We start from the raw sequence: 11,910 nt of genomic DNA on the forward strand, positions 1-11,910 counted from the left end.
TGACAATGGAGCCAGTAGTAGTCTTCTGTTAAAGGGGCAAGAAGCCCTGGGAGAAAAAAAAAAGAATTCAAACATTTAAATTAATGTGAAAAACTTTTGAGTCACTGAGGCTTTAAATGTAGTGGGTCAGCAAGCTGTTTAGCTGTGTATAATGTCAATATTTTAGTTGTTACAAAGTAATGTCATACAAGTTAAAAATGAGTTTTATTTTCTTAGTTTTGCTATATTATTTTTAGGAAAACAAGATTTGCTTTTTATTCCGATTTGACTTTCATAGCTTATGATGTAATTTCGCTCAATTTTCTTTATTCACAGGTTCAAAATGCCTACTCTATCCATGATTCAAATTATCAAGAAAGACTGAAAACTGATGAGCATTACATTGTTTAGGAAAAAGATAAGCAACAAAAGCAGGAGTCTCAAAGAAAACTTGAAAGTGATTGTAAAGGACGCTTAAAAGAAATAACAGGATTTTTTCAAGCAAAATGGAAAAAAAAAGAGAAAAGCCGATAAATCTACAACTCCAAAAGAAAGTAAACCAAGCACACCTAAATCCACATCTGCCTCACATTTCAGCACAGGAAAGTAAAATACTGAATTCAACTTTGAGGGTCTACAATCCTCCCAAAAATTTAAAAAAGAATTAAACTATGCCTGTACTGCTAAGGGCATACAATACATCAACCAATGGTTTTTAAAATATTTTAATCATGGAAATGGGCTTTCAAGATGAAATAAGATAATTTGATCGAAAATTTCTATTTGGACAAGAAGTACTCTTGGCGAGCACCAAGGGAAAAAGATTTCATAATTGTGAGAGATGAAAAACGAGAAAGGGCGAAAATTCCAAAAAGTTTCGTGTAAAAGCCCTGAAAAAGAGGTTGTCGATTGTTAGTGAATTTCATCCAGGAATCAAAATTGGCTTAAGTTTATTTTGCTCCCTCAGAACCTCAGAATGTACTTCTAAGAGAAATCCCACAATCTGCATAAGAAAATTGTAACAATCAAGGATAAAATGGTCCAAATGAAATTTTTGAAGATCTTTCTCAGATCTTATAACTGGCTTTTTGGTCAAGTGCATATGAGGAAGAGATTGACTGCCAATACTATCGACCAGTTTGCAGTGACGGTCATGGCCTATTGACAATTCCTAAGCTTGAGGAATCAAGATGAAATACAGAATAAAAATTAGTCTTCAAAAATAAGTACCAAAAGAATGTTAAACCTTCCCCAGTTTTAAAGTCCTTTCTTATCTACATTTTTTTTTTTTTTTTGGGATAATTTAATTTCATAGTTGAAATAAAGTTTGACTGTGACAGAATAGATTTCAACTCCACGAATCATTATTTCATTATTTAATTTTTTCAAAAGCAAAGTTGGGATTGAGGTAATCAGATGTCACCCATCGAGTTACTCATCATGCCCAATGTAGCTTGGCATCCATATAAGGAAGAGTATTGGTTTGATCAATCACACTGGGTATTCAGTGTTGATAATAATTACATAATTTGTTCTTTGCTCTGGATTTTATGTAGTAACCGTTATTCTGAGTAATAACATTCAGAAGTGTCAGTCCGTTACCATCCATTTGTCAGTCCGTTACCGACACTTTTTCAAAGATTGCAGATTCAGATTTTGGACAATCTTTTAAATATTGCTAGTGGGTTGTAGAACAACATCTCGTGGTTACTATAAAAGAACTTATTTGTTACTGGAAGGCTTAACTTCAGAAAGTTTGATCCATCTACATATAAAATTGAAAAAGATGGATTTTCTGATGTCAGTCCGTTACCAACATTATAATGTCAAAAAAATTCAAGTTGATTAAGATTCATCTTTATCCTTTTGATATATGATAAGGGCGGACATGATACATGTCCATGGGAAATATTAGCTCCATACAATAAATACATTGCATTTCAGAGCACGAAATGTATGCGTTTTTGGTCTGATTTGTCAGTCCGTTACCCGTGGAATTTCCCTACCACTACTACTACTACTACTACTACTACTACTACTACTACTACTACTACTACTACTACTGCTACTACTACTACTACTACTACTACTACTACTACTACTACTACTACTACTACTACTACTACTACTACTACTGGATTTTTTGTTACACCAAGGCTCCGAGACCACGAGACCAATCGTCACCAAATTTTACATGAAGTTTACAATTGAAATGAAGATGGTTTGCGTGTATTATGAGATTGATTAGACATCGTGATGATTGTATCGAAAAATCCTGTTTGTTTCATCACATCCCATCGAAAAAAGACGCCATCATTTTTAGCACATGGGTTGTGTATCAACCTTCCGCTTAACGAGTATGACAATGAGGTGGGAGTACTTGCAATGAATCGATACCAGTTAGTCGTTTCATCTGATTATTTTGAATGCAATCAGTTTCTTAGAATTTATATGAACCATTTTCCGTTCTTAACATTGGGAAAGAATTATACGATAAGTGAGCAGACTATATTATAAATATATTTAAATGCAGAAATATCTCCCCGTGCCCAAATAAAAAGCTCCATTGAGTTTTCTCACGAAGTCAAAAATAATGTATTGTCTATTAGGACAATGGAAATTGAGTTCAAATTTTATTCAACACTTGAATCGTAGATTTTTAGTTAATTGACTTATCATCACGTTCATTTGACGGACAGCTATGCTTGCGTGTGTGTGTGTGTGTGTGTGTGTGTGTGTGTGTGTGTGTGTGTGAGAGAGAGAGAGAGAGAGAGAGAGGGGGGGGGGGGGGGTGTTTGTGTATCTGTATGTGTATCTGTAGTTCTAGTTCTACACCAGCGTGTAGGTACATTTGCCTACTTGATAACATAATAGTGATATCGCGATAACGATAGATCATGGAGTCCATAGAGTGTATCCGATACGGACTTGTGTTACACTTACTGGACCAGGCAATGATAACTAACATACCTTATAGTAATATAAATATAACGCCTGTACTTCGTGGCGTAACAGAACATTGGCCCCAGGCTCAGCTGTGACAGGACACCAGGTAATATAAGGGTGATAGGCGAAAGGTTAAATCACCGACACTCTACTCGACTCTCTTCTCTACTCTGCCTAAACACATCTTTATCCAGATTATGTTTGCTTCAAATATTTACCGATTCTCATCCTGTCTAAACGGAATCCCAACACTTTTATACGGCTGCAAATGATTACTTTCTTTGAGACGGTTTGTACACTGTGATTGTCAATTCATTTGATCAATATTAAAAAAAAAAAAACAATTCTGAGTTGAATGAAACTTCTTTTTAAAAAAAGTGTTTTATTGGAACACGATAGATACACTGTCAATGTCCTGTTAGCTGGTAGGTATAGTAATATCATAAGGAAGTTGCTACTAGTTGGAGCTTTTAGCCGATGAGGAGAGGTAAGGCTGAGATTTTGTTTAATTGTACTTGCTAATTTGTACTTACAATTTTTGTCGGTGTTTCTTACAATGACATTAAATAATATAATAATGAAGTAGCTACTAGTGGGAGCTTTTAGCAGATGAGGAGTGGTAATGACGATTTTTTTGTTTAATTTTACTTGCTAATTTGTACTTATAATTGTTGCCGGCGTTTCTTTACAATGACAATAAATAAATATGTAGATTAATAAATGGTTTTAATTATGCATTTTACACTTCTTAAAATAAAAGAACTATTTTTTTTTCCAAATTGTTTGTTTTTTTAACTTACACTTTTATTACGTTTATCCTTTAGAATGTTGTTAAATTATATGATGTAAAAACAAACAAACAAACAAACGAAAAACGAAACAAAAACAAAAAAACAAAACAAAACAACTCACTAACAACTAGTCATGAGGTCGTATGTTAAAATTTTGGTCAAGATAGAAGAAAAGTGTTTTTAAAGTCAAGATTTCAACAAATAGATTTAAATTGTACAACACTTAACCTTAATTTAAATACCGCCACCCCTCCCCCCAGCCTCTCTATCTCATTATCTGCCCCTCCCTCTCTTCTCTTTTTATTTCTCTTTATTTCTCTCTCTCTTTCTCTCTCTCTCTCTCTCTCTCTCCCTCTCCCTCTCTCTCTCTCTCTCTCTCTCTCTCTCTCTCTCTCTCTCTCTCTCTCTCTCCCTCTCTCTCTTTCTCGTTCTCTCTCCATTCCTCTCTTCATCTCTCTCTTAATTTCCTTCCATCTACTCAACGTGTTTGTGAGTGTGTGTGTGTGTGTGTGTGTGTGTGTGTGTGTGTGTGTGTGTGTGTGTGTGGTCTCCTTCTTCTTCTTCTTCTTCTTCTTCTTCTTCTTCTTCTTCTTCTTCTTCTTATATTTATATATATATATATATATATATATATATATATATATATATATATATATATATATATATATATATATATATGATACATTATCATGTATATATCCTTTTGGTTCGCTCTTTGTCTTGGTTCTGAATTCTTCCTCCTTCCTGTTTCCCTGGTCCTAGCTGGTATCCTTAGCTGGGAGAGAGACAGTCAAATGTAAATCACCTTTTTTTTTTTTTTTTTTTTTGAGAGATTATATTTTGTCTTTGTAAATCACTTCTCTGTAACTGTTATGTTGAATTATAATTATTAGTTGTGAATATTGTATATTGTACTTTGTAAACATTTGAGTTTGAGTGTGTCATTCATAGTTAGTAGGATCCTTAGCTCGTGCCTGGATGGGATTTTTAGGTAAAGTCAAAATTTGCACATGGATGGATTGCTGGTGGAATCTACTGTTCCTTATTTGACTCAGTCGCCTTTTGTTTGTGCGGCTATATGGTCTTGTGGTATGACACTCGCTTTCGGATCGGAAAGTCATGGGTTCGAACCTCACTCGGCACATAGTTGAGTCCTTGGAAAAGGCTCTTTACTCACAATCTCCCACTGTCTTCAGGTGTAAAATGAGTACCTGGCCATCAACAGCGTTGTCTCTGTTGAAAAAATTGTAATATCGCCTGACATGCGTCATGTCTAGTTCTTCATTTTAAGTGTTGCTGTTGGTCTGGAGCCCTAGTTGAGTCCTTGGAAAAGGCTCTTTACTCACATTCTCTCACCGCACTCAGGTGTAAAATGAGTACCTGGCCGTCAACAGCATTGTCTCTGTCGAAAAAATTGTAATATCGCCTCACAGGCATCCATCTTGTTCTACATTTTATGTGTTGCTGTTGGTCAGGGACCCTTTGTAAAGTGCTGTGAGCACGTTTAGTGGATATTGCGCTATATAAAAGCTCAAAGCTCAAGTTTTTCTTTTTCTTCTGTGATTTTAACCTCATATCTACAAATTTCCTCTATCATCTTCCTTTTTACTGGCGTTGAAATGACCTTATAGGGGTCACAAGTGATGTAAAACCTTTAAAAAATATAAAATACGAGTATCTCATTCTTCCTTAGTGGTCATTCATCATGTTTTGTTGATAAAGGGGAAACCCGATACGTCCACAGTATCCGTTTTTGTTTCATAAATTGAAGCTTACATTTCAATACTTATCGATATTTTTTTTCCTTCGAGCTTCAAGCAGCAGCATTTTTATTAAAACCTTTAAAAACACAAACGCATGTCGAATATCGTTGTCTGGACAAAGTTTTTTGAGATGTGTTTTGTTAATGTATGGTATTTGTTAATGTACAGTAGTTGTTAATGTAGGGTAGTTAATGTACAGTAGTCGTTAATGTGCGGTAGTTGTAGTTGTTAATGTACAGTAGTTGTAGTTGATAATGTACGGTAGTTAATGTACAGTAGTTGTTAATATAATACGATAGTTGTTAATGTACAGTAGTTGTTAATGTACAGTAGTTGTTAATGTACGGTAGTTGTTAATGTATGGTAGTTGTTAATGTACATTAGATGTTAATGTACGGGAGAGAATGTATTGATTACATTTTAAAAAATAGGAATTTTCTCGCTTACAGATTTCTTGTGAAGCAAACGTAAGGACCAAGTGCTTCATATTTTTCTTCATCATCTACCCCTCAACCTCGTTTTCTTCATCGTCTTCAACGTCGTATACATCATCCTTCTTGCAGTCATGTCTATAGTGAACATAGTTGTAGGAGTGATTGTTTTCTTCATACGTATCATCTACCTGTGGTGCCTGGCCATTGTGAAGGCCATCGTCCCGGCCAAATTCCAAGGGTTTAAAGATGTCCACGGTCAAGTCTGTCTGGTGACCGGTGCAGGTTGGTGGTTTCCAGGATTTACTAACCTGGATTCTCGTGTTTTTCTTGTAATCATCATTACCACCAATACCACCACCACCAAAATTATCATCATCATCATCATCATCATCATCAGTCAGTTTTTTCATTCCCACCCCAAAAGGCAGTCGGTTTATGAATCAAATTTTAAGCTCAAAAGAAAGCATGAGGTAATTTGACTTTGGTCTCACCATAATATAGTCTTCCCTCATCAGAGCCATTAGGCCCATAGAGCTGGAGTTTATCCTGGTTGCTGTAGCGTGAAATGGACAATAGCAATTGCTTGCTACCCTTTGGATAGGACTCTAGTCTATTGCGAAGTACTTTCCACCAGACCCAGCTACCCAATCACTGCTGGGTGGACAGGGGAGTCCGAAAAAAAATCTCGACTGCACCTGGGATCGATCTCGGTCCCTTTGATTGTGGGAGTATGTAGAGAAATATAAAGAATTATCATCTCTGCCTGGAGCTGTGCTTTATATACATGCTCTGCTGTATTTGTTTGTTTTATCTAATTTTGTTCATTTATGTTTCATGTGCTCCACTGAATTTTTTTTATTTCATTTTATTTTGTTCATTTATTGTTACATGTGCCCCACTGTATTTATTTATTTCATTTTATTTTGTTCATTTATTGTTACTTGTGCTTTAAACATCAAATTGTCCTTTTTTATTCATATTCTTACACACTTTTTATTACCATTATCACCAGGCAGTGGCTTAGGTCGCCTGATGAGTCAGAAATTTGCTGGCCTAGGATGTAAGATGGTTTTGTGGGACATCAACGCCGATGGCAATGAGGAAACAGCCACCATGCTCAAATCTGCTGGTATCCCCTACGTCAAGACTTACACAGTCGATTTATCGGACAGACAGAATATTTACGACGTCTCTGCCAAGGTGGGTGTTAGGAAACGGAAAATACCCTGGTAAAGGCAACATTGGATCAACTCACACACCAAACACGCCCGTCACTTTTGTGCACTGAATGCAGACCTGCCTAGTACTGTAAAAAATTCGTAGAATTGCGAAATTTTGGTTCCAATTAGGAACTTAATGAACATTTCTTAGTCATCAGAACTTATTGAAAATGAAAGTTGATGCCAGAGTCATAATTATAAGGATTGTGAGGTGTCTCTTATTCTCTTATCATTCTGAGGGCGAATTGTTGATCTGCAAAGTTAAATATAGTGAGCACAATTTTTATCTTCTAAAAACTACGAATTTTTAAATTTTCAAGCAGGCAGGCCTGTGAATTTAATAAACAGTGCGGATGGTTTTTTTTCAGATCCATGGAAATCAGACTAGGAATTCCTCCTTTAAAAAAAAAAATATATTTCCCCCAATCAAATGTACTGGTAGTGATAGACTTGATGTGTGATGGGATAAATTGGTACAGTTTCCCCAATCTCCAGAATTAGCTAGAGTATTAATGATAGTTTATCATCTTAGTTGCTCTAAAAATGTGATTAATGTAGTAAAAATGTTGCTTAAAGGCAATCGTTTTAAAAAAATCCTCCTTTTTCACTTTTCATCACCCTCAACACTTTGAGTGACTTCTTATAGGTATTTCTCACTTTCCATCGACCTGTAGCATACCAAAAAATGGTAGCTATGTAGTTTATGTGACACCCAAAAAAGTTTTGTAGGGTATCTCTCAACTTTATGACAATTTATATCTGACAGTAGGGTATGATTTGTGGACCAATCCAATGTTTCCCTTAACCATTTATACATATGTTAATTAAGTAATCATTTAATTTATTTATTGTCATATCAGAACCAAAAGAACAGCAATATCTTTTATGTCATGTAGCTTCTCTCTTGTCCAAAGGCGTAGTGATCAAAGTACTAATTTTTAATGTATGGTTAAAATTTCACTATTCCATGTTCATCTTGCATGAGAGAGAGAGAGAGAGAGAGAGAGAGAGAGAGAGAGAGAGAGAGAGAGAGAGAGAGAGAGAGAGAGAGAGAGAGAGAGAGAGAGAGAGGGAGGGAGGGAGGGAGGGATTAATTTTTTTTAAAAACGAAATAAAATGAACACATGTGACCAGTGGTCTCAAATCGGTATTATGTCAGATGATTTACACACTACAACATTGAATATATAACCAAGAATACTAAACCAGGGTTAAGTTTATTGTGTGCAGCTATGTGGTCAAGTGGTGTGACACTCGTCTTTGGACGGGAAGTTCCAGTGTTTGAGTCCTACTCTGAGTTGTGCATAGTGGAGTCCTTGGGAAAGGCTCATCACTCACATTCTCTCATCGTACTCAGGTGTAAAACGAGTACCTGGCTGTTAACAGCATTGTGTCTGTCCTAAAAAAAATTGTAATATCACCTAACAGGTGTCGTGTCTTGTCCTACATTTAAATATTGCTGTTGGCTAGGGGCCCATTGTAAAGCGCTCTGCGTATGTTTAGTGGGTATTGCGCTATATAAATGCTCACGAGAGTTATTTAAGGAAAAAAAGGTATATTTACTTGGAAGAGAGAATTCAGATCATAAATGATTTTGAGTTACTTTTTGATAGCTCAGTTGGTAGAGCACTCTATTTACAAGTTACTTTCTGATAGCTCAGTTGGTAGAGCACTCTATTTACACATAAAGGGGCCAAGATTGATCCAGGGTGAAGTCGAGATTTTTAAAAATCTGTCCACCTACCAGTGATTGGGTAGTTGGTTCTGTTTGATCTTGTGTCCCATCTAAAGAATAACAAGCAATTGCTATCGTCTGTTTCACGCTAAAGAAACCAAGATAAACTCCAGCTTCATGGGCCTAATGGCTCTGAAGGAGTGTGTTTTTAACCAATGCAAATCATTTACATCCCATGTTTACACCTTTTTTCCTTACATAAATAGCTCAATGCATCTTTTCTCTACAATGACAAGAATTTAAGAATTCAGATAAGATTGAGCCATTCAAGCAATAAACACTACAACAGTTTCCTGATTAGAGGGTGGTCCCGATAGATCAGTTGGTACAGTAAATTACTTGGGTAGCTAGATCTGTTAGATCTGGCAGAAAGTACTTTGTGATAGACTAGCATCCTATCCAAAAGGTAGCAAGCAATTGCTATTGTCCATTTCACACAATAGAAACCGGGATTAACCCCGGCTTCATGGGCCTCATGGCTTTTTAGGACTACTTTAAATGATTAGACGAGGTATTGTCTCAGTCCATCAAATATTTCCAGCATCTTTTACATCTGAACATAATACTGTTTTGATGCGATGGGTCATGTGAGTTTTGAAGTATTATGGGAAAGCCAAGGTGCAGTTAATACTGTCCATTTGTATTAAGAGATTTTTTCTTTTGTTGGTTTTTGTTGAATTCAGGTAAAAGAAGAGGTGGGAGATGTAGACATTCTCATCAACAACGCTGGCATCGTCACAGGGAAAAAGTTCTTGGACTGCCCTGATCCCCTTATTGAAAAAACATTTGCTGTCAACACAATTGCTCATTTTTGGGTGAGTTACAAAAAATTTGATCACCAATATCATCATTGTGAAAATTTTTTAAAATAACTCTTTCAGCGCCATTGGCTGCACTGTGCGGCCAGAGCAGAATCTTTTCTACTGTCCAAAGGGCTGCACAGTGTGGCCGGTCATGAAAGGCAAAAATAATAATGTAATCCAATCCTACTATCTACAAAAGTACTATAAATTGAACCAATGGTATCATTTCTTTCATTAGAACATTCAATTGGGCATAGAGGGGTATTTTAATTGAGATTTTGCACTGAATTTGAATGTCGCTTTGTCTTATCTTGACATTCTCATGCTGCCTCAATCAGGTGTCAGCCATTTTGTGATGGAAATATGAATATAACTTCAGCGCTGAAAGAGTTAAATCTACACCAAGGCAGACCTGCCTACTTAAAAATTGAAAAATTCCTAATTTTTAGGGTAAAAAAAATGCATTCACTATAATGAACTTTAAAAATCAATCCCCTCACAAGATTAAATAACTCACCAAGACCTTTAAAATTATGAACTCCGGCATCAACTTTTATTTTCAATAAGTTTTAAAGATTTAGAGATAGATATTAAGGTCTGAAATTGGAGCCAAAAATTTCATAATTCTACGAAGTTTTCGTGCTAGAAGTCAGGTCTGCACCAAGGAGCAGAATCATCAGCATCAAAATATATTACAGACATGAAACTTACACAGATTTCATTGCTTTAAAAAAAATAAATTTAATACCTACATTTTTTTAGTTTTGTGTTGATTTAAAAAAAAAAAATTATTTGAAAGTGGGGGGGGGGGGGGGGGGGGGGGGAGAGTAGGGGGTATGTCTGTTTGTTTCATTTATTTTTTTTTTTTTTTTTTTTTGTGTGTGTGTGTGTGTGGATACATGCTTTATAACAGATCAACGAAAGGAAAAAAATCACAAAAAGGGATGTTATGGTTCCAAACCTTTTCTTTTCTTTTTTTTTTTTAAATTAGATTTTATTTTACTTTGTTTTGTTTGTGTGCAAAGAATAAAAACATTTCTCACCACCACAGTCAATAATGAGGATATCAATAGCTCAATGTTTGATCATTTGCCTCACAAGTCGAGAAGAGATTACACAAAATCCCCCAAGGGAAAATTTGTCTTTAGGGTCTGTTGCAAGGGAAGACTGGAATAACCCAAGCATCATCCACAGTGCAGTGCCACAAAGTGATCGTGAGCGAGGGTAATCGAGCTCGTTATCTTTTTAGGTTCAAAGCAATGACCATATGGCTTAGCCACACTGCCCTCATAGTGTTAGTATACATTCCCGGCTACAATCTATTAAGTTTGGAAACTTTTTTTTTTTTTTTTTTTGAGATTTGAGTTTTTCAATAAAAAATTTAAATGAAATCGGTTGATATCATTGTTATTTTAAAAAAAGAAATGGATTTTTGACCAATCTGTAGTTTATTTTATTAATTAAAAAATATTTCAAAGCTACAATTCAAAAACATAAGGGTGTAGAGCCTGCATTTTTGTTTGATACAAATCTTTTTTTTTCTGTAAATTTGGAAATATTTTTTTTTCAAAATCATAATATTTTTGTTGTTGTTGCCAATAGCAGAGTTCTAACCCTATGATCTCTGAGATATTTCTACTGTGAATATCGAAACAATTATACATTTTGACACCTATAAATTCTGTCTGCAGACAGTGAAGTCATTCCTGCCCTCCATGTTAACCAAAAACAAGGGCCACATCGTCAGCATTGCGAGTTCTGCTGGTTTTTTTGGTGTCAGCGGACTTGCTGATTACTGTGCCAGTAAATTTGGAGCTGTTGGTTTCAATGAATCGCTAAGGTAACATTTTATCATTTATATTCTTTATCTTCTATCTAATGTTCATAAAAAAACCTTTTGAATTTAATTGATTTCTAGGTTCTTGTGCATCCTGACAGAAAACCTCTTAGAGACATTGGGTCATATTTAGAAACCATCTTTTTAAAAAAAACTTACCTATGAGATTCAGCCAAACTTGGCATGAAATGAAACAAGGTCATGTGCGAGCATATGAGAACAATCCCGCAAATGTAGTAAACTTTAATCCCATCCTCGTCGCCAATGTAATGTTTGAATGGGTGTTAAATGATAATTTAATAATGCAAAGATGGATGGATGAAGATTAAAGTTTATTGATAAGCATGATACAGAGTTGGTTGCTGCTTGCCGGCAGGATACAAAGATAACCAAAACAGGAAG

General features: G+C 35.5%; 1 protein-coding gene across 1 annotated transcript; it reads left to right on the top strand.

The window, feature by feature from the left end:
• The first annotated feature begins 6,044 nt into the window (after positions 1-6,044).
• Positions 6,045-11,641, top strand: LOC144956397 (epidermal retinol dehydrogenase 2-like). The gene is made up of 5 exons (XM_078886896.1): positions 6,045-6,195; positions 6,926-7,113; positions 9,552-9,683; positions 11,363-11,511; positions 11,590-11,641. The coding sequence occupies exons 1-5, from the start codon at positions 6,045-6,047 to the stop codon at positions 11,639-11,641; spliced, it is 672 nt and encodes a 223-aa protein (XP_078743022.1).
• Positions 11,642-11,910: the final 269 nt, after the last annotated feature.

This window comes from Berghia stephanieae, chromosome 11 (assembly GCF_034508935.2).
Source record: "Berghia stephanieae isolate SIO BIC M18660-M18661 chromosome 11, UCSD_Bste_1.3, whole genome shotgun sequence".
Lineage (NCBI taxonomy): Eukaryota > Metazoa > Mollusca > Gastropoda > Nudibranchia > Aeolidiidae > Berghia > Berghia stephanieae.